The sequence below is a fragment of the Podarcis cretensis genome (genome assembly GCF_951804945.1).
Source record: "Podarcis cretensis genome assembly, chromosome: 6".
In the NCBI taxonomy this organism is placed as follows: Eukaryota; Metazoa; Chordata; class Lepidosauria; order Squamata; family Lacertidae; genus Podarcis; species Podarcis cretensis.
The window spans coordinates 3545248-3569010 of record NC_137175.1 but is presented as its reverse complement, the minus strand read 5'-3'; the positions used below and the strand labels follow the sequence as shown (position 1 = coordinate 3569010).

Here is a 23763-nt window from a genome sequence, read left to right as displayed (position 1 = left end):
GCTCCTTTCTTCCTTCCTTCCTTCTCCTTCCCTTTTTTCTTTTGTTCTATGCCATGTACTTTGATATTTTTTGTAGTTTTTTAGCCTTTTCCATTATTATTATTTTTCTTTTGTCATTTTGGTTGTGTATATTTATTTATATTTGTTTAAAAAGTAAAAAAAAAAACAACCAATAATAATACAGCAGGATAAAAACACCCCATGGGGGGGGGGGAGCTGCAGTAACTGGTTGTGTGTGGCACCAATTGGCCAGTGACTGTGCCGTCAACAACTTCCTCCCCAACCGGCAGCAGAAGCTGAGTACGAATTCTGCAGGGCAGGTTGGAACGCAGACTCTGTTTGATGCGCTTTCTATTCATTGCAGGGTTTTGTACGTTGCAGGATGGGGGGGCTAGGGGCTCTGGGATACAGCAGCTGCAGGTGGTGACCCCCGCCTGATAATCTTTGCCTCTCGTCCCCCTCCCCAGCGGACGCCTGAGTGCCGCACAGTGCCTGCAACACCCCTGGCTCAACAACTTGGGAGAAAAAGCCAAGCGGGTCAACCGGCGGCTGAAATCCCAGGTCCTGCTCCGAAAATACGTGATGAAGAGGCGATGGAAGGTATTTGCTTCTTTAGTACCGTATTTTTTGCTCTATAGGATGCACCAGACGATAAGACGCACCTAGTTTTGGGGGGAGGAAAACAAGAAAAAAAACATTTTGAATCCCAGAAGCCAGAACAGCAAGAGGGATCTGGCTTCTGGGATACCATGTGGCTGATCGGCTTCTGGGATGACTGCGCCAAGCCTCTTTGAGAGCCAGTGTGGTGCAGTGGTTAAGAGCAGTAGTCTCGTAATCTGGGGAACCGGGTTCGCGTCTCCGCTCCTCCACATGCAGCTGCTGGGTGACCTTGGGCCAGTCACACTTCTCTGAAGTCTCTCAGCCCCACTCACCTCACAGAGGGAGGAAGGGAAAGGAGATTGTGAGCCGCTTTGAGACTCCTTCGGGTAGTGATAAAGCGGGATATCAAATCCAAACTCCTCTTCTTCTTCTTCTTCTTCTTCTTCTTCTTCTTCTTCTTCTTCAGCAGGATGAAGGCTCCCCCTGCCCAAAGAGGCTGCCCGCAGCTAAGGCAGAAGCCAGGACAGACACGTTGCTGAAGAGGCGCTGTGCGCAGAGAGGGAGAACTGCACAGCGCCCCTTCAGCGAAGCGGGAGGAGGAACAGAAGGGGCTCCGTTCTTCCTCCCGCTTCGCTGAAGGGGCATTGCGCACCTCTACCTCTCTGCGCAGTGCCATTCACTCCATAAGCCGCACTCACATTTCCCCTTACTTTATTGGAGGAAAAAAGTGTGTCTTATGGAGCGAAAAATACGGTACATTTCTGTCCTGAGCTTCCTCCCAAAGAAAAGAGGCAGCCAGTCGTGGGAGGGAGCTTGCCAAATCCGGAAAGGGGGGATGGTGGTTTTGGTCCATTTTTTTACTCCCCTGTGAGTCATCCCACGAACTTTGGGCTCAGACTGGGAGGCAGCGCAATGGCTGCTGGTGGGCCACCCACTGCTTTGGGGTGGGGTTCAATCACACGCCAGCGGAATTCAGGTCGCACAAGTCTAGTTGAGTGGGAGGCCTTGCACAACAAACCTGCTTCTCCCCCAAAAGATAAGAGTTTTTGCAGCCAGGAAAGAGGAAGGGAAATGCAGTTGCTTTGATGAACATCACACACACACACACACACACACACACACACACACACACATATATATATATATATATATATATATATATATATTAGTTTTTTAACATATCATTTTCAACAGTAATTAAACATGCTTTCATATCTTACACCATCTTTTTTACTTCCATCAATCATATCTGAAAACTTTCCAATCTATTCACTAAATATACATTTCTTACTTCCACAATTGCATTTAATTCATAACTAATATCTCTATTCTTTCTCTGCAATGCTTCATACATTTCTCCTTACAAAACTTGTAGTCCTACTAGTGTAATTTGTGGATTACAGTTGCTCTTCAAATAGTTCGTATATTTGAACATCATCTAACCTCCCTGGAAACAAACCATAATCGGTGCTCAGTGAACCCAAAAATAATAATTAAAAAAAAATCCCCCCTTTTTAAAAACAATATTCTTATACATTTAAATCATTTTCCGTTTTTGCAAATCTGAGATTACTTGAATCCCTGGACTTCCCCCCACCCTCCCCTGGTTTCCAATTTTTATCTGTTGCATCAAAAATTACATTTTTTCAAAATCATTTTATATCCTTTTTTAAACTTTAGTCATTACATTAGAAGTCTTATAACAATCCTGTTAACTTTTTAATTATCTATGGTGTTCTTTAAGGTACTCTATAAATTTCTCCCACATTTTGCTAAAAAAATTTATCAGCTTGGCTTCTGATCTCCACAGTCAACTTTGCCATTTCAGCATAGTCCATCTTCTTGGTTATCCACCTTGGTTGGGACTTTCTCTTCCTTCCACTTCTGGGCAAAAAGCGTTCTTTTTTAAGTACTTTGGTATTTCATCCCCTATTGTTCCCAATAGAAAAGCTTCTGGTTTTTTGATAAAGGCTAACTTGAACATTTTTTTTTCAATTCATTACATATCATTTCCCAGAATTATTATTTTACATGTCCACCACAGTAAACCCAGAATCTTACCCAGGGTTCCCACAGACCATTTCCCCTTGCTCATAGGTAACAGAAGAAATTCTGCAACAAAAGTTAGAAGCACAAACCTTGATTTGCATACTTTATTTGCATTGTTTTAATTTAATTTTAATTTTTAATTTATTATAATTTGAACCTGCGGTGTGAGCTTTCCAAGCTCGATGCTATTCCCCCCCTGTTTTTCACTCTTGTGTGCGTTTTCTTTTCCAACTGCGCAGAAAAACTTCATTGGCGTCTGTGCTGCAAACCGGTTCAAGAAGATCACCAGCGCGGGATCTCTGACCGCGATGGGCGTCTGAGTGGCGGGGCTGGAAGCGGGCAGAATCGAGCGACACATGGACGGAAAGGGGGCAGGGGGAACTCCCGAAGGGAAGCTTGAACTGCGTTGTGCTCCTGCTGCCCCACGTCTCAGGGACTTGCTTGGGCAAGAGGATCGGGGCCTGCCCCAGAGCTGGCTCCTTCCCGGAGAGCTGGGGACGAGAAGCTGGTGGACGCCGGCCTGGAACTTTTTAGCAGGGAAAGCTCCCTCCATGTGTAGGATATTTGCTCTCTCCGATAGCACCCCCATATTCCCGCGCAGTTGCCACTAAGCCAGTCTTCCCTACCTCTCCGTATTGACTGACTTGAACACCGTCCTCCTGTTTAGTGGATATTCTGCCGCCTCTCCCTCTTGGACTCCACGCTCCACACAAACCCACCTTCCTGGATGCCCTGCTGCTAAGGACCTCACCTGACATACGTCTGACCGTTTTCTGCTTTCAAGGGACCTTGTGAAACCACTGCAGCCAACTGCATCTCCTTACCTTTGCTACGCCTTGTTTTTTGCCTCTGATTCCACCATGCAAACTTTAAAGGAACTGGTTTCTGGGATGGCTTCAGCTTGCCTAAACTGCATTTTCTCCGTTGTGACCGTCCTCTACCCAGCCGCCTGGACTGGTTCTGTAACCTTCCCCAGCGAGCCAAAATCTTGACCCCACGGTGCTGGGGATAGCACCTTCCCAAGCCCCCAAGCTTGTGCATACAGGGTGTGTTGGATCACCCCCACACCCCTGACTGAGAAATACAGCTCCCAAACCTTTGCTATAAGGATTTTGCCAGGCGGCCATCCCTTTGCCCGTCTCCTTCTGCAGAATGGCTTTTCGGCTTCCAATCTGCTTGTGCCACCCACAAACCGCTCGCTGCCTTGGCACCCCGAGACGTCTCTGCTCTGACTTTTTGCACAGAAGTTGCACCTCACGACCCTGCTTAGGAATGCCTTGTCCCCCTGCATGCTCTTGGAGCATAGCTGTCAACTTTTCCCTTTTCTTGCGAGGAATCCTATTCGGAATAAGGGACTTCCCCTTAAAAAAAGGAAAAAGTTGACAGCTGTGTCTTGGAGTTAGCTGAGGTTCGCAGCGTTTCTCAACCTTGGGTCCCCAGATGTTGTTGGACTACAACTCCCATCGTCCCTGAGCTCTGGCCTTGCTAGCTAGGGATGATGGGAGTTGTAGTCCAACAACATCTGGGGACACACAGGTTGAGAAAGGCTGTGCGATGGTCTAGCGCAAACAGTGCCTTGTCCCCGCAAGGGCAGCCTTGCAGATCCCCCCCCCCCAGCAAAACACACACGCACCAAAAACAACCCCAAGGACTTGAACCCCACTGCGCCAGGGACGGCTGTGGGAAGCTGATAATGCGGACAGGAAACTGCCTTTTCCGGCCTGCGCACTCAAAGATCCTCTAGGCTCTGGGCGGGCAGGAAGCAAGCAGCCGGCATTCCAGGAGGAACATCCCCAGATGGGCAGCTGGTCCGGAGGAGGAGAATAAGAAGACAGCATTGTGCAAACCACTTTGTGCTAACCTCTTTGCCCTCCTGCGCTGCCGAAGGGTCTGGAAGGGGAATGGGAGAGGTGGAAGGGAGAGGGGAGAGCAAGGCTCTTGCATTCCCCCCCCCCAGAGGAAGAGGGGAAGGAGATGGACTAATGAAGACCATCTGGGCTGGGCTGGCCTCGCCACGGCCGCCTCCTCGCCCATCTGAAAGGGCTGCTTCAGAGCCGGCCACCAACAGAGAGGAGTGCTCCAAGGGTGCCTGTTGAGTGTTCGTGCGCACATCGGAGATCTCCTCCATTAGCCCAGGGTCAACCCCCTGTAGATCCCGGGAAACCGGCCTCAAACGGAACTGCAGGCCAAAGCCGAGCGTGTTTTTGCAAAACCTCTTTTATTTAAACTTCCCTCCAACTCCCCCTTAGGTTAATGACCCAGAATAACCCGGGTGTAGTTCCATGGAAGGGTGTGGAGGAAGCCAGGGGTGTTGACAAGAGTTTGATTGTGGCTTTTAGTTCCTGCAGCACTTGGTGTGCTTTGGGAATCCTCGCTGCATGTGTCTTTGCCACAGCCAAGCCAGGTAGGTCACTCACGAGCCCATTTTCCTGATGGGCAAGCTGAGGCCAGAAGGAACCGGTACAAGGGGACGTGTGGACTGCCACCGAAAGGAGAAACCTGGAGTCTCTCCCATCTCCTGGTAACATGTGCAGGCTGCCCCAACTTGGCGCCTGCCAGATGTTCTGGACTACAACTCCCAACAACATCACCCAGAATGTCTGCTGGCCAGGGATGGTGTTGGAAGGGCAGTAGCCCAGTGGCAGAACACTGGTCCCAGGTTCAAATCCTGGCATCTCCAGGTAGGGCCGGGAAATGCTCAGCAATGCTCAGCTGAATGGACCCGTGAGTCTGACTTGGAATCATGTGACATCATATTTCCTGATATGATGGAAGGGGGTGGGCTCTGCTTCCTGGAAGGTTTTTAAGCAAGAGATTGGATGCCCATCTGCCATGGAATCTCGAGTTGAGATTTCTGCCTTGCGAAATGACAGTCAGGGAAACCTTCCCTCTCTACAATAACATCTAGAAGGCAGCAGGTTGGAGAAGCTGATGTAAAAGACAAAGTCTGAGATTGGACAAGTCTCCCCAACTGTGCTGGGCCTGGAGGTTAACCCAAGCAACACGGTCCAGGTCCGATCCCGAATCCAAGGATTCCGCGACGAGTCCGTCCAACAGGGCCAAGGCAGGAAACCAGGCTAGGTCAGGCACAGGGTCCCAGGCAGGTTCCAGCAAGCAGCAATGTTGCTCCCACAACCTGGGTTGGGGTCCAACAGCCTTTTATCTCTGATGGGGTAATGGCCGGTCCTGATCCCCTGGTGACTCACCTCCCTGTCTCCCCTGTGTTGGCGGGAGCTAGGACTGAGCAACGAGAGCTCACCCCGTTGCGGGGATTCGAACCGCCTGCCTTCTGGTTGGCAAGCCCTAGAGGCTCAGTGGTTTAGACCACGGCGCCACCCACGTCCTTCCCAGAGGGGCACCTACCTCCTCCTTTGGGAACCACTGATTTAGCAATGGAGAGAAAGGCGTGTTTTTCTGCCCATTTTAACTTTGGTCTGAGGCTGGAGGCTGGGTTGGGATTGCGTGTATTTTCTGACAGTTGCGGGAGGGCGGATCCTGTGTCTACTGATTTACTAAGCTTTCCCCCAGTTCCACGAAGGTCTCCAACTTGGGTTTGTCACGGTGCCTCCCCATGGAAAAAAAAGCAGTTTCTGCCCCCGCCCCCGTTGTGTCTGGCTGAGTTATCTCTTGATGTGCCCCCAGCGCCCCCACGCCTTGCCACTCCTGGCTGAATGTAAATAAATGTACAGATTCAAGTACCACTCTTTTGTCTTGCGTCCTCCAAAGGAGGGAGGGTGAGGAGAGCTGTATTTTTCTGAGTGCAGCAGGGTGATTCCTGCAGGGTTGGACTAGATGACACCCAGGTTCCCTTCCAACCTTTCAATTCTGGCTTGCTACGTCCTGCGCTAGCAACGGGGAGGGGGCAGTGCAGTCTTAAGGCCCTGGGGACGCTCTCTTATTACTGAAAAGAAGTGGCACAATTGAAGCTTATAAAATTATGCATTGGGTTTTATAAGATTATGGCATTGAGAATTTTTTCCTCCTTCTCTCACAACATGAAAACTTGTGGACTCTTCCAATGAAGCTGAATGTTAGAAGATTCGGGGCAGAGAAACGAACGGACTCCTTTGCACAGCACACAGTTAAACTATGAAACTTTATCCCACCGGAGGCAGTGATGATGATAATAATAACAATAACAATAATAACAACAATTATAATATAATATAATATAATATAATATAATATAATATAATATAATAATATAATTTTATTTATACCCCACCCACCCCAGCCAAGACCAGGCTCAGGGCAGCTAACACCAGGTATAAAAACAATTGATTAAAATACAACTTAAAAACAAGATTAAAATACAACATTAAAATGCAGCCTCATTTCAGTAGGAACTCAAATCAAAAACTTTTTTGGGGATGAAAACGTCAAGTCTTCACCAAGGCCAACTATCCAGACTGGTCCTACGTGGGCCAGAAAAAAGCCAGGGAAGTCCACAAATAGGAGTTCCATCACAGAAGGAGAAAGGAAAAAGGAAAGGGGAGGGGATCAAGTTGATTCCAAGACAAAGGCCAGGTGGAGCAACTCTGTCTTACAGGCCCTGCGAAAAGAAATCAGATCCTGCAGGGCCCTGGTCTCATGAGACAGAGTGTTCCACCAGGCCGGGGCCAGTGTTGAAAAGGCCCTGCCTCTGGTTGAGGCTAGTCTGACTTCCTTAGGGCCCAGGACCTCTAGGATGTTGCTGTTTATGGACCTTAAGGTCCTCCGCGGCCTGCAGCCTAGGTGGCTGCTTTTTTTTTTTTTTTACAAAGTAATAATCATAAATAAATAAGAATAAAGTTGTGGACCTCCCCACCAAGACCATTCCATTGTAACTATCCAACCTCCCAAAATTTCAACACCTCTTGCGATGGTTTCACCCCTTTCCGTTTTAACAGCACAAATTCTACAAACACTCTCCATATCTCCTCAAAATCATCTCTCCTGCATATTCCCTGTCTTACCTTAATGGCCCACGCTAATTTATTGTTAATAGCTATATCCCACACCTCCTTGTACCATTCTTCCATTTTATATTCTGCTTGCCCCTTCCACTTCCTGGCTATCATGATTTGTGCAGCTGTCAATAGATTTGTGAGCAAGTCCTCCATAGTCTGCGAACCTCCCACCCCGTTGTAAATTTATAATAATGCTACCTCTTGTCTTTTGGTCACTAGGTAAAGGGACCCCTGACTGTTAAGTCAGAGTGGTGCATGCTCTAGTTATCTCCCACTTGGACTACTGCAATGCGCTCTATGTGGGGCTACCTTTGAAAGTGACCCGGAAACTGCAACTAATCCAGAATGCGGCATCTAGACTGGGAGCAGCCGCCGAGACCACATAACACCGGTCTTGAAAGACCTACACTGGCTCCCAGTACGTTTCCGAGCACAATTCAAAGTGTTGGTGCTGGCCTTTAATGCCCTAAATGGTCTCAGTCCAGTATATATGAAGGAGCGTCTCCATCGCCATCGTCCATCCTGGACACTGAGGTCCAGATCTGAGGGCCTTCTGGCAGTTCCCTCACTGCGAGAAGCCAAGTTACTGGGAACCAGGCAGAGGCCCTTCTCAGTGGTGGTGCCCGCCCTGTGGAACGCCCTCCCACCAGATATCAAAGAGAAAAATAACTACCAAACTTTTAGATGACATCTAAAGTCAGCCCTGTTTAGGGAAGCTTTTAATGTTTAATATGTTATTGTATTTTAGTGTTTTGTTGGAAGCCGCCCAGAGTGGCTGGGGAAGCCCAGCCATATGGGCGTGGTATAAATAATAAATTAGTAGTAGTAGTAGTAGTCCAGTTGCAGACGACTCTGGGGTTGCAGCACTCATCTCGCTTTACTGGCCAAGGGAGCTGGCGTCTGTCCGCAGACAGCTTCCAGGTCATGTGGCCAGCATGACTAAGCCGCTTCTGGAGAAACAGAACAGAGCACGGAAACGCTGTTTACCTTCCCACCGGAGTGGTACCTATTTATCTACTTGCACTTGGATGTGCTTTCGAACTGTTAGGTTGGCAGGAGCAGGGACTGAGCAACAGGAGCTCACCCCATTGCAGGGATTCAAACCGCCGACCTTCCGATCGGCAAGCCCTAAGCTCTGTGTTTTAGACCACAGCGCCACCCGCTTTTTAAAAAGGCGGCTTTAAAAAATGATTGGGCAAATCTGTGGAAGAGATTACCTGTTAATGCTCACTTGATTGGATACCCTGGGGAGCCTGGCCAGTCTTTTGTAATGATAAATACTTAGTTCCTGAGCCAGGTCACAGGCTCACCCTATTCAAACACAGACATACCCTTAAGACAGGATTTGTGAAGAAAAGACAATGGGGAGGCTTTTGCATTTTCCTTTGACCTTGCAGAGAAAACATTTGGTCAGTTTGGGAATAAAAAATGGTTTCAGGTAAGTCTTCCTGTGCTGATCTATGTGCGTGCTTGGTTGGTACATTTATTATATAGAATCATAGAATCATAGAATCATAGAGTTGGAAGAGACCACAAGGGCCATCGAGTCCAACCCCCTGCCAAGCAGGAAACACCATCAGAGCACTCCTGACATATGGTTGTCAAGCCTCTGCTTAAAGACCTCCAAAGAAGGAGACTCCACCACACTCCTTGGCAGCAAATTCCACTGTCAAACAGCTCTTACTGTCAGGAAGTTCTTCCTAATGTTTAGGTGGAATCTTCTTTCTTGTAGTTTGGAACCATTGCTCCGTGTCCGCTTCTCTGGAGCAGCAGAAAACAACCTTTCTCCCTCCTCTATGTGACATCCTTTTATATATTTGAACATGGCTATCATATCACCCCTTAACCTCCTCTTCTCCAGGCTAAACATGCCCAGCTTGTATCTAAGACCTTGAAATTCTTATCACACCATCTGTCAGGGGTGATTTATTTGAGAATCCTGCATTGCAAGGGGGTTGGACTAGATGCCTCTAGGGGTCCCTTCCAACTTTGCAATTCTGTGACACGGGCCCAGCTCCTCAGCTCCCTGCAGGCTGAGCTCCTCCACTCAGGCTTCTGCTGAGCTGCCGGTCAGCAGATTTGCCAGACCAGCCCCTGCCTAGCTCTCGCTGCCCTGGGATCGGATGCTTCTATATATAGAATCTCCTTCCCAAGAGGGCATCCAGCTGGCTGCAGCGTCCCAGAATGGCATTCAGGAGAGGTGCCCCAGGGTGTTTCACAAGCCTGCGATTGCATAGCATGGCCCTGTCTGAGTCTGCTGAAGGAACCCATGGGGGCAAGGCAAGACGTGTGCAGAGGAGGGTGACCAGGATAATCCAGGGTCTGGGAACCAAGCCTGATGAGGAACAGTTGAAGGAACTGGGTATGTTTTGCCTGGAGGAAAATAAATTAATAATAATAATAATAATAATAATAATAATATTTTTTAAAACAATATTTATACCCTCCCCAGCCAAGACCGGGCTCAGGGCGGCTAACACCAGATATAAAAACAACTGATTAAAATACAACTTAAAAACAAGATTAAAATACATTAAAATGCAGCCTCATTTCAGTAGAAACTCAGAGCGGCTAACACCAATAAAATCACAGTAAAAACATAATAGGGGAAAAAGAGAGGTGGAAAAAAACCCAATTTAAAATACAGGCTAAAATGCAATTTAAAATGCAGCCTCATTTTAAAAGTAGCCCATAGATCAAGACCATAAGGGGAGGGAAACATAAGGGTCAGACTGAGTCCAAACCAAAGGCCGGGCGGAACAGCTGCATCTTGCAGGCCCTGCGGAAAGATGTCAAGTCCCGCAGGGTCCTAGTCTCTTGGGACAGAGCGTTCCACCAAGTCGGGGCCAGTGCTGAAAAGGCCCTGGCCCTAGTTGAGACCAACCTAACCACCTTGTGACCTGGGACCTCCAAAATGTTGTTATTTGTGGACCTTAAGGTCCTCCACGGGGCAGACCAGGAGAGGCAGTCCTGTAGGAAAGAGGCTGAGAAGAGAAACGAGAGCCATCATCAAATATCTGTCATGTGGAAGAGGGAGGAGGCTTGTTTTCTCCAGCTCTGGAGGGTAGGACTCGAACCCATGGCTTCAAATTGCAGGAAAGGAGATTCCGATGAAACATTCGGGATTTTTTTTTGAGAGTAAGAGCCATTTGGCAGTGGAACAGACTCCTACGAGAGGTGATGGACTCTCCTTCCCTGGAGGTTTTAGAATAGAAGCATCTGTCATGGATGCTTTATTTATTTATTTATTTTTATACATATTTATTAACATTTTTTGAATACAAATGCATAAATATTAAACAACATTACTTATATCATAACATAATTTCGTCGCTTCTTTGGACTCCCTCACGTCTCCCGCTCGCACTTGCATCGTTACAAAAAGTTTTTCCAAGCAAATTACCCACTTGTTTGCAATCTTATCTCCGCTTATTTAAATAAAATCTAGCAATTCTCCAAAAAGTTTGTATTTTCCTTAATCTCACTTATCGTCAAATTCAGATCTAATTCAGTGGTGGGCAATTATTTATGATCTAGCATCCTTCTTAACATTCAACCAAATTACAATATTTTTGTAGATAAATCTTGAATTTCCTCCAGTCTTCCTCAACCCTCTCCTCTCCCAGGTCTCGGATTCTACCAGTCATCTCGGCCAGTTGCATATAATCCATCAGCTGCATCTGCCACTCTTCCAGTGTGGGTAGATCTTGAGTTTTCCAGCTCTTAGTGATGAGTATCCTTGCTGCCGTTGTTGCATACATAAAAAATGTTCGGTCCTTCTTTAGCACCTTCTGGCCGACAATACCCAGAAGGAAGGCCTCTGGTTTCTTAGTGAAGGTATACTTAAATACCTTTTTCAGCTCATTATATATCATTTCCCAGAAGGCCTTCACTTTAGGGAAGGTCCACCAGAGGTGAAAGAATGTTCCTTCATGTTCTTTACATTTCCAACATTTATTATCAGACAAATGGTATATTTTGGCAAGTTTAACTGGGGTCATGTACCATCTATATATCATTTTCATTACATTTTCCTTCAGAGCATTACATGCAGTGAAGTTCAGCCCAGTGGTCCACAACCTTTCCCAGTCCTCAAACATAATATACCCAATGTCCTGAGCCCACTTTATCATAACCGATTTAACCATTTCGTCTTGTGTATTCCATTTTAACAGCAAGTTATACATTGTTGATAATACCTTAGTCTTTGGTTCTAACAATTCTGTTTCCAACTTCGATTTCTCCACCTGGAACCCTACCTTTTTATCATTTTTAAAGACTTCTTTAATCTGAGCGTAATGTAACCAGTCTCGCACTTTATCCTTCATTTTCTCCAAACTCTGCAATTTCCAATTGTCTCCATGTCATGGATGCTTTAAAGCTGAGCTTCCTGCACTGCAGGGGGCTGGACTAGATGACCCCTGGGTCCCTTCCACTCTACGATTCTATAAGAGAAGTGGCATTTAGTGATGCCCTATGAGCTAGGCGTGTACTTTGTGGTGAGATGAGATCTTTTCTCTCCCTCTTCATCTCTCGGGTAGCCTTTCCTTCCAGCCTTTCCCTGTTCAAGGAAGACCATTCTTCTCCACTCAAGATTAGTTTCGCACAGAGCTCCTCATTGATGCTTTGCTTCCCTTGGGAAGAGAATCCACCTCCGTCTCTTTCCAGATGTGGTTTTGCAGATTGACCAGTTCCTAATAATTGGTGTTCAGGGATGACCTTTGCAGAGCCACCATTACTTGCAGGCAGGCAACACATACAAAGGGTCTTTGTGGGTTTTGGAAACATGCCCGTGGACTGCAAGAATTGGGGATAATATGTGGAATTCTTCTACTCTCTCTGTCCCTGGGTCATGCCCGAACCTGGCCTGCCAGCAAAAGCTGATGGATCCCTTCTCTCTCCCGAACACCCCTATATCCACTGGGCTTTCTGTTGCCTTTGCAGTTTGTCAGGTGCTCAGAGAACCCCCTGTTGCTGATGTTGTAAACAAACATCTGCCCTTCTTTCCCTTATGGGGCATCCAAGAGCCCATATAGAGTCCTTACGTAGGTTCCCTATTGGTAGGAGAAAAGAACAGAGGCCAACCAGAGAATATTGAGAAGCAAAGCAGCTAGTAAGCCTGATCTTTATTGATCTGTTGCAACAGGGTCCTCACTCACCACACGCAGGAGAGGAGGAGGAACCCAGAACAAAGGTGTGCCTACCCTTATATAGACATTTTAAATTCCCTGCCCTGGAGCTCAAGACCACCCCTCCATACATCATGCTTACATCACAGAAGGGGTGTAACCTAAGACCAACCCCCAGATACATCGTACCTACATCACAGAAAAGGCGGTCTACAACAGAAATCTGAGTGCATTGTTTATCTCGCCTGACAGGTTACCTATTAATGCTCACTTGATTGGATACGCTGGGGAGCCTAGCCAGTCTTTTGTAATGATAAATACTTAGTTCCTGAGCCAGGTCACAGGCTCACCCTATTGAAACACAGACAGACATACCCTTAAGACAGGATACAGCAAGAAAAGAAAAAAGAGAAAACACAAATACCAAATTACACACAGGAATAACAATAGATACTGAATTTTCTTAACAAGCAATAAGACATAAATTGGTCTTAACACTAAAGACCTAACCGCCCGTCTATTACATATTTCAATTTCGTATAACTTATTGCCAGTACACAATTTTATCATTATTAAACTTTACTATATTTATATTTCAAATATTCTTTGAAAACCTCCCATTTTGAAACAAATTCCTGTTTTGATTTATTCTTTATTTTTTCTGATAGACCATCTAATTCGGCATATTCTGTCAGCTTTTGGATCCAATCAGAGCCCCTTCCCCCTTTAATGGCTCTTCGCCCAGGCCAGGGGTCAGCAAACATTTTCAGCAGGGGGCCGGTCCACTGTCCACTGTCCCTCAGACAGCCTATCTGCCAATCACCCAATCCCACCACCCTTCTGAGTAATACCCCTCCCCACCTTCTCACTATATAGAAGGGTCTGATGACTTCTGTTTCAGTGTATCTGAAGAAGTGTGCATGCACACGAAAGCTCATACCAAGAACTAACTTAGTTGGTCTTTAAGGTGCTACTGGAAGGAATTTTTTAATTTTGTTTTAGCCTTCTTTATGGTCCAGCTCTCACTTCCCTACATCACTACTGGGAAAACCATAGCTTTAACTATACGGACCTTTGTTGGCAAGGTGATGTCTCTGCTTTTTAAAATGAAAAGTACTTAGGCATATAGGCCTTTTGGAGGATGAGCTGTAGCTGCCGCTGCAGCACTAACCCAGCCCTTTTGTCTATGCAAAATCCGTTTGCTCCTTCCGCCACCCACTAGGCTCAGTGAGTAATCGGAGATAAGATCAGCAGTCCCAGGGAAGGAAGGGGGGTATCCAGTCCGAGAGGGCAGGAAGGGGGAAAAGTTTTGTTACGGAAATTACAGGGAGGTTGGTGGCTGGACTCCTTCTGTTAAGTTGTGGGTGAACATATCAGACGACACAGAGATTCTTCACACAGCTCTTGTTTATTCACAGGCCAGAACAGAACTGAACTGAAGGCCTCAGCCAATCTGCTTATATAGAGCTCAACTACAAGGAAACAGAAACAACTTTCTGTAACTATCCAATCACTGAATGTCACTTTCAATTCCTTATTTGCATATGTGGACCTGAGTGGAAACTATCTACAGTATCCCCCTGCTGGTCCAGGGTGAGAACTTCAGTACACAACACCTTCCTTTATTCCGCAGGGACCCGCGGGCTCTGCCCGACCAGCTGGGTGACTGAGCAGCCTTGCACCTAGATTTTTCCGTAACAGTCTGCAATCCCATGAAAGAGGTGAAGGTCTGTCTGGGAAGGAGGAGTGTCCTTGCAGGGCCAAGTGAGGACTCCATCACTACTGCAAGGGGGTGGCACTGATGTAAACAAAATCTGCTCCTTTTCCCTTACCCAAGAGCCCATATAGAGTCCTTAAGTGGGTTCCCTATCGGTAAGAGGAAATAACAGAGGCCAACCAGAGAATATTGAGAAGCAAAGCAGCTAGTAAGCCTGATCTTTATTAACTGTTGCAACAGGGTCCCCACTCACCACATGCAGGAGGGAGGAGATATAGACTTTTGAAATTGCCCACCCTGTAGCTCAAGACCACCCCCAAAACATCATACATACATCACAGAAGGAGGCGGTCTACAACAGAAATCCTGCCTGCCAGGATACCTGATAATGGTCACTGATTGCATTACCTGGGCAGCCCGGCCATTCTTTTGTGATGGTAAATACTTTAATTTCTGAATCCAGGTCACAGGCTCACCCTATTCATACACAAAGACACCCTAAAGACAGGTAAGCAAAAGACAATTGGAAAGCTTTTTCCCATTTCCTTCCTCCTTGCAGAGAAACATTTGAGGTCAATTTGGGAGAGTCAAAATGGTTTCAGGATTGTTCTCCTGTACTATTTCAGAAACATGGGTTACATACCTATGTATGTGTTTGCCTTGTAAATTGATGAACATTTAATTTACAGGCCTTCAAGGGCGGTTCAGCTGAGAGAGAAGCTGGGGGAATGGCCAATTTTCAATCCTTGTAGCTGTGCACGGATTTGAACGCAGGTCCTGCTGGCATAAGGCCTGAACTGTCTCCTTCCAAGAGTTTCCAAGGTCCCTGGCATTTGGGGGGAGACTTTTCCTGCTCCACCTACCCCTGTGCCCTTTTCCACATCCTCCCCTTTCCCAGCGCCTTTGCAGAGGAGCAAAACACTTTCCCAAAAAAACAAAAAGACCAGCCAACGTCACACAGCTCCTCTGAACGGTGCCAGCACACTCAGACTTGGCTCGCTGGCCAGGACTGTCACATCCAACCTCTTTCAGACTCCCTTTCACTGACGCTGGCCAAAAGAAAGTCACTCCCTCGCTCCCTCCCTCCGTCTGTCTGTCTCTTTTCAACCCCCACCCTCAGATTCCAACTGAGGAAGGAAAGTGAGTCAGGGACCAGCCTGGCGTCGCTGGCTGCCTTTTCCAGCCAAAATAGACTGACCAAGGGGGAGACCCAGCCAGATGCCAAGTCTTTGGGTTGACCTCGTGGCAAGGAAGGGCTACCGAGAGGATGCTGGCGCTGCCCTGGGACAAACAATGACAACGACAGATGCTTCTGGGTACCTGTGTTAAGAGGCGTTAAGAGCACTTTTGAAGATAGGGGGGCCTGGCCAGGGTGGTACAGCAGTGGTGGTGGTTTGACTTCAGGAGAAATATAGAATTGTGGAGTCCTCTTGCGATAGGAATTTTGAAGTCTTAAAGGTAAAGGTAAAGGTACCCCTGCCCGTACGGGCCAGTCTTGACAGACTCTGGGGTTGTGCGCCCATCTCACTTAAGAGGCCAGGGGCCAGCGCTGTCCGGAGACACTTCCGGGTCACGTGGCCAGCGTGACATCGCTGCTCTGGCGAGCCAGAGCCGCACACGGAAACGCCGTTTACCTTCCCGCTGGTAAGCGGTCCCTATTTATCTACTTGCACCCAGAGGTGCTTTCGAGCTGCTAGGTTGGCAGGCGCTGGGACCGAGCAGTGGGAGCGCACCCCGCCGCAGGGATTCGAACCGCCGACCTTTCGATCGGCAAGCCCTAGGTGCTGAGGCTTTAACCCACAGCGCCACCTGCGTTGAAGTCTTAGATATATGTTAAATGTTCATAAGTGTACCAACCAAGCACGTACATAGATCAGCACAGGAAGTCCGACCTGAAGCCATTTTGATTCCTAAACTGAGCAAATGTTTTCTCTGCAAGGTCAAAGTGGAAAAGCCTCCCCATTGTCTTTTCCCTCACAAATCCTGTCTTAAGCGTATGCCTGTGTTTGAATAGGGTGAGCCTGTGACCTGGCTCAGGAACTAAGTATTTATCATTACAAAAGACTGGCCAGGCTCCCCAGGCAATCCAATCAAGTGACCATTAAACAGGTAACCTGCCAGACAGGAAATAAACAATGACAGGAGATCTGGAAGGACCAGAAGGAGCTCGCTGGCCCTTCTGTGATGTATGTATGATGTTTATGAGGGTGGTCTTGAGCTCCAGGGCAGGGAATTTAAAATGTCTATATAAGGGTAGGCACACCTTTGTTCTGGGTTCCTCCTCCTCTCCTGCGTGTGGTGAGTGAGGACCCTGTTGCAACAGATCAATAAAGATCAGGCTTACGAGCTGCTTTGCTTCTCAATATTCTCTGGTTGGCCTCTGTTATTTTCTCCTACCAATAGGGAACCTATATAAGGACTCTATATGGGCTCTTGGATACCCCATAGGGGAAATTAGGGCAGATTTTAGTTTACGACACTCTAAGGGTCCTCTAAGGGACGCGGGTGGCACTGTGGGTAAAACCTCAGTGCCTAGGGCTTGCCGATCGCATGGTTGGTGGTTCGAATCCCCGCGGCAGGGTGAGCTCCTGTTGCTCGGTCCCAGCTACTGCCCACCTAGCAGTTTGAAAGCACTCTTAAGTGCAAGTAGATAAATAGGTACCACTTTATAGCGGGAAGGTAAATGACATTTCCGTGTGTTGCGCTGGTGCTGGCTCGCCAGAGCAGCTTCGTCACCCTGGCCACGTGACCTGGAAGTGTCCTCGGACAGCGCTGGCTCCTGGCCTCTTAAGTGAGATGGGCGCACAACCCTAGAGTCGGACACGACTGGACCTAATAGTCAGGGGTCCCTTTAATTACCTAAGGGTCGTCTAGTCCAATGCCCTGCAATGCAGCAATCTCAGCTCAAGCATCTCAGCTAAAGTTTCCCATAGGCATCTGGTCAGCCCAGGGCCGGCCCAACCATGAAGCAAGGAAAGGCAACTGCCTCAGGCAGCAGGATCCAGAGGGGCAGCAGATCTCAAAGTCAATTTTGATTGCGGAGGAGGGCAGCCAAGATGATCAAGGTTGTGGAAACCAAGCCTTATGAGGAACGGTTGAAGGAGCTGGGGACGTTTCAGAGACTGAGAGGAGATACAAAAGCCATTTACAATTATCTCAAGGGCTGTCCCATGGAAGAGGGAACAAGCTTGTTTCCTCCTGCTCCGGAGGGTAGGACTCGAACCCGTGGCTTCAAGTTACAAGAAAGGAGATTCTGACAAACATCAGGAAGAACGTTTGGACGGCAAGAGCTGTCACCACAAGAGGTGGTGGACGCTCCTTCCTTGGAGGAGAGGTTGGATGGCCATCTGTCATGGATGCTTTAGCTGAGATTCCTGCTTTGCAGGGGGCTGGACTAGATGACCCTCGGGTCCCTTCCAGCTTTACAATTCTATGGCTCTCTTTGTTCCTGGTTTTAATTTTCACTCTCAACTTCCTCCCTGGCAAGGAGGCTGTCAGGTGTGCGTGCAGGAGCCAGGCCCTGTGGCCAATAGGACTTTGCAAGACTGGGGCCTTCCTAAGTTTGTTCTGAAGAGGCAAAGCGTGGCCACACAGGTGAGGCTGATTGGTGACTCACAGCACCTGGTGGCAAGAGCTGGGAAGGGATATAAGGTCAGTATTTCCCTTCAGCTCTTTACCACAGCAACACACTTCCTGCCTTGCTGGGTTTGGCTTCTTGCTTCCTGATCCTCGGACCCCTGACTTCATGATTCCTTGCTTCCTGATCCTCGGACCCCGGCCTTTGTGACTCCTTGCTTCCTGATCCTCGGACCCCTGACTTCGTGACTCCTTGCTTCCTGATCCTCGGATCCCTGACTTCGTGACTCCTTGCTTCCTGATCCTCAGACCCCTGACTTCCTGATTCCTTGCTTCCTGATCCTCGGACCCCGGCCTTCGTGACTCCTTGCTTCCTGATCCTCGGACCCCTGACTTTGTGACTCCTTGCTTCCTGATCCTCGGACCCCTGACTTCGTGACTCCTTGCTTCCTAATTCCTTGGACCCGACTTCATGACTGGCTGCTTCTTGATCCTCGGACCCCTGACTTCTTGACTCCTGGCTCTCTGACCCTCAGACTCTTGGCTCCTGACTCCTAGCTTCTGGACCCCCTTTCCTGCTCCCACCCCGCCATGTTGCCCCCGGTCCCAACATCCCCTGCCGGGACTTCGATCACCCATAAACCAGACCGTGACACAGGCAGATGCCATTTTGCAGTTCAGAAGCCAAAATGCCTTGGGCTAAACCGTGCATTGGCCGATGCGAGAACCGGATGCTGGACTAGATGGGCCATTGGCCTGATCCTGCAGGCCCTTCTTCTGTCCTTACGACACCCAGGTAGTGTCACAATGTCCCACGGCCTCCGGGAAGCGACGTGAGGTTGCTAAGCAAGAGGCCGGCCGGCGGCGTGCCTTGCCTCCTCCGCGGTGCCAGCGAGCTCCTTCCGCCTCTCCTTGAGCCGGGAGAGTTTCCTCCCAGACCGTTTCCTGCCGACAACCCCTGACCAGTCCCTCCCAGTGACCACCCCGCGGCCCTGGCTGGGAACCAGAGCAGCAGCATCTGGTTTGAGTTACCCCGAGAGCTGCTGACGTCTCCTTCCTGTCTGGTTCCCAGGAGTTTGGCTCTACCCGAAATTCGCCCACCTTCAGAGCTGGGCGTGGGGAGAGGAGGGGAGAGGCACAGCCTCAGAACCCAGCACCCATCCAGGCAGGGGGGAGAGAGAGATGGCGATGGAGCTGGCTGTCCCTGGCTGGCGTCCCTCTGCCCCTTTGCAGAGCTGACCACTCCTTGCGTTATTATGGGCACGTATTGGGGTTTCTTTCGCTCGCCTCCGTCCCGGCCTGCTTCCCCACGGGAGTTTCCCGGCTGGCTAGAAGAGGCTCTCGGTCATTGATTCACATTCCCTCAGACGTGCGGTAACGCTGGGCTGCCAGGCTGGCTCCAGGCTATAAATGGCTCCAGGGTTGGTCGCGGTTGAGGCCAAGGGGGCCCTGGAAGACGAGGCAGAGGCCAGGCCCAGGGCACTCGGACGGGATGCTGAAGCACAGCGAGAGAAGCAGAGCGGAGGGGAGACCTCAAAACTGCAAAGGACAGAGAGGGTTGAGAAGCGAGACTCTAGGAAGCAAAAATGGAGATGCCATATCTTTGTTTGTTTGTTTGTTTTGTAGCAAAATAACACCTTTAGTAAAAATTACAGTGGTACCTCTGGTTAAGAACTTAATTCGTTCCGGAGGTCCGTTCTTAACCTGCAACTGTTCTGAAACTTTGAGAGATAAAACTTTATTCGCATTAGCCAATGGCCATAGCAACAGTAAAACATTACAGTATACGCAGAGAAGGAAATTTTATAAACAGTGGTACTTCGGGTTAAGTACTTAATTTGTTCTGGAGGTCCATTCTTAACCTGAAACTGTTCTTGACCTGAAGCACCACTTTAGCTAATGGGGCCTCCCACTGCCGCCGGAGCACGATTTCTGATCTCATCCTGAAGCAAAGTTCTTTTTTTTAAAAAAAATAATATTTATTAAGAGTTTAAAGATTACAAAAAGAAAGAAAAAGAATTAAACAACTCAACATAATAAAATACAAAAACAGAAACAAAAACACGACATAAAACATTGAATTAACGAAACAAAACAAAAACAATTAAAAACACTTCCAATATTTTCAATCTTAACTTTCATTCACTTGTTTCATTGACTTCCTCACGCCTCCCTTTTTGTATTCCACTTTAGTTAACTGTTTCAGCAATTCCTTTCCATCTTCATCTATTTTATGTCCTGTAATTAATCTTAACATATTCTAACCTAATCAATCCCTTGTCCCAAGAAAGGGAGGTTAAATGATGCTGGCTATTTAAGGAGCACCCATCCTGATTCCTTTGTGAATAGCCTAGCTGAGGGGTCATCCCACACTTCCCCAGGGCTTTCCCCCATCACTTTCTTTCCTGCAGAACGTAGTTGTTTGGGGGAAGCGACTTTGAATGCATCCCGTTTGGCTGTAACCACACAGCCTGAATTTCCCCAATGTGTGACAGAATCCCACCCGAAAACAACAACAGCCTGGAGGGGGGAAATGCCACAGGAAAGAAGGGCTCTCCCAAAAGTGGGAGAAACCGCTAGCCGTTCTTCCCCTTGACAACACAGTTTCATTTCTTCCTCCTCTCCCTTTTCTCTGCTCAGGCAAATCTTCTCCTGCCACCAGGACTTGTGGGGTTGGAGGAAAGGAAGTGGGATGGGGGCTGAGAGCTGGAGCTTCGACCCCAAATGCCGCTGTCGATCTTGGCTCCAGAGTAGCTGCAAAAGTCCTTCGGCGCCCCCAGGATGGAGCCAGAGTGGACCCCCTCACTTGCTTCCTCTGCCCAGATGCGCAGAGAACCTCTGTGGGATCCTGTTCTGTGCAGGCACTCATCCAGACCACCCACCCAGAGGAAGGAGGAAGAGGTGGGTGGGCAGGAATAGGAGCCAAATATTTCTGGTGTGTTGAAAAGATACTGGGGATTGCATCATGAATATGTGCATTTGTACATAAGGTGTGTGCGTTATTGTTCCCCAAAAATCTTATTCCCCCCCCCCCCCTTCCCCTGGACTTGGGATAATATTAGCATGCCATCAGCCAGGTGACAGGATCCTGGCCAGTAGCTCTGTGGTCTTTTTATGAAGTTTGTTTTATAAATTGAGAAATTGGATAGAGGAGAGCTATTCTTCCTCTCTCAAAACTCTAGAATTAAGGAGTATTCAATTAGGCTGCATGTTGGAGGATTCATAAAATCACAGATTCATGGAGTTGGAAGGGACCCCGAGGGTCATCTAGTCCAGCCCCCCGCAAGGCAGGAATCTCAACTAAAGCATCCAGGGCCACCCAAGCTCTGCTTGCAAACCTCCAAGGAAGGAGGTTCCGTTCCACAGTCAAATAATTTTTGACAATGGAAAGTTATTCCTGATGTTCGGTCGGAATCTCCTTTCTTGTTACTTGAAGCCATTGGTTCAAGTCCTACCATCTGGAGCCGGAGAGGACATACCTGCGGGTTATTGTTGTTTAGTCGTTCAGTCGTGTCCGCCTCTTCGTGACCCCATGGACCAGAGCACACCAGGCACTTCTGTCTTCCACTGCCTCCTGCAGTTTGGTCAGATTCATCTTCGTAGCTTCGAGAACACTGTCCCACCATCTCGTCCTCTGTCGTCCCCTTCTCCTTATGCCCTCCATCTTTCCCAACATCAGGGTATAGGGTGCTATACAAATTTAATAGATAATAATTAATAATAATAATAATAATAATAATAATAATAATAATAATAAGCTGTTCAAATGCTCCTAAAATGATGTTGGTGCAATTAATGTCACTTATTTATAAAGCAAGACAGTTATGTTCTGCATAATGATAGCAAAGACCCTCTGTGAAGGTAACATGTCAATCATCACCCAGCCCTAGCATTAGGCAATAGCAAGGCTAAAGCTCTCATTTGCTGCTAGCCATGATGGCTGGTTTGTGTCCTCCCTGTTTTGGGCACTATGCCCCTGAATACCAGTGCCTGGATGCTGGGTTAAATGGCCACTGACTGTTCCAGCAGCTGGGCTCTTAACGTTCTTATGAGGCAGTGGGTTCTGGGGTGTCATTGAAAAGGCCGCAAGCAGTCAGTTGATTCAGGCTGTAATCCTCTTGTTGTCGTTTAGTCGTGTCCGCCTCTTCGTGACCCCATGGACCAGAGCACGCCAGGCACTCCTGTCTTCCACTGCCTCCCGCAGTTTGGTCAAACTCATGCTTGTAGCTTCGAGAACACTGTCTAACCATCTCGTCTTCTGTTGCCCCCTTCTCCTTGTGCCCTCCATCTTTCTCAACATCAGGGTATAGGATGCTATACAAATTTAATAGATAATAATAATAATAATAATAATAATAATAATAATAATTAATAAATAAATAAATAATGGACAAGCTTGCTTCATCTTGCATGTGACAGCCCTTAGATATTTGAAGGTGGTTCTCATATCTGCCCTCGGTCTCCTCTTTCCTAGGCTAACCATCCCATCTCCTTCAACCGTCCCTCATCAGACTTGGTTTCCAGACCCTTGGTCATCTTGGTCGCCCTCCTCTGCACATGTTTAAGCCTGTCAATGGAAGGAAATGACTTCTTCAGTTGTCTTTTAAAAGTAAAATAGTTGTTTATTGCCTTGACATCCGCTGGGAGGGTGTTCCACAGGGCAGGTGCCACTACCGAGAAGGCCCTCTGCCTGGTTCCCTGTAACCTCACTTCTTGCAGCGAGGGAACCACCAGAAGGCCCTCGGAGCTGGACCTCAGTGTCCGGGGTGGAGATGCTCCTTCAGGTATACAGAACCGAGGCCGTTTAGGACTTTAAAGGTCAGCACCAACACTTTGAATTGCGCTCGGAAACTTACTGGGAGCCAATGAAGATCTTTCAAAACCGGTGTTATGTGGTCTTGGCGTCCGCTCCCAGTCACCAGTCTAGCTGCCGCATTCTGGATTAACTGCAGTTTCCGAGTCACCTTCAAAGGTAGCCCCACGTAGAGCGCATTGCAGTAGTCCAAGCAGGAGATAACTTTAGCATGCACCACTCTGGATAGACAGTCTGCGGGCAGATAGGGTCTCATCCTGTGTACCAGATGGAGCTGGTAAACAGTTGGTGAAAGTCTGGTGGTCATCATAGAATTGTGGAGCTGGAAGGAATCTCATGAGTCACATAGTCTAACCCCCACCAATGCAAGACTCACCGCTCAAGAATCCCTGATAGGCAGCCATCCATCATGCAGGGATGTGTGGGTGGGTGCATTTGTTTGTTTGTTTGTTTGTTTGTTTGTTTGTTTGTTTGTGTACAATCTCCACAACTGCACCTTCTTGTAGGATCCTTGTCAACCAACCCCAGGACGCCCACGTCAGGACAGGGTGGAATTTATATTGCACCCGTTCTTCCATGCAAACTTTTCCTTATATGAACTAATGAAATCAGCTCACTTATTTTGGCAAAAGGCAAGGAGGATCCCCTTTGGGAGAGGAGACCTGTTTCTCTGCGCTGGAAGTCCGCTGAGAATCAAACCTATTCCACTGTGCTCAAAGCTCTTTTGGTAGGATAATAGGCCCCGATGGGGGAGTAAAGGTTAGGGCCAGCAAAACATCTGGGAATTTGTGTGTGAATGAGAAACCCATCATAGATTTGTGTGTGAGAGAGAAATCTGCAGTTGGGAACAGACAGAGAGCAAAGCAAGCTGAGGACTCATCCAGTAAACTGCTTGTTGAGCATTCCCCCTGATTTGCTTGTGCAAAGACT

The 23763-nt window shown here is 48.0% G+C and overlaps 1 protein-coding gene across 3 annotated transcripts in view; it reads left to right on the top strand.

The window, feature by feature from the left end:
- Positions 1 to 6350, top strand: part of MYLK2 (myosin light chain kinase 2) — a 44861-nt gene extending 38511 nt beyond the window's left edge. For all 3 annotated transcript variants that reach the window (XM_079979323.1, XM_079979324.1, XM_079979322.1), the window contains exons 11-12: positions 468 to 600; positions 2889 to 6350. In XM_079979323.1, the coding sequence (XP_079835449.1) occupies positions 468 to 600; positions 2889 to 2969 (214 nt within the window). In that variant the 3' untranslated portion in view covers positions 2970 to 6350. The remainder of the gene's footprint in view (positions 1 to 467; positions 601 to 2888) is intronic.
- The last annotated feature ends 17413 nt before the right edge of the window (positions 6351 to 23763 follow it).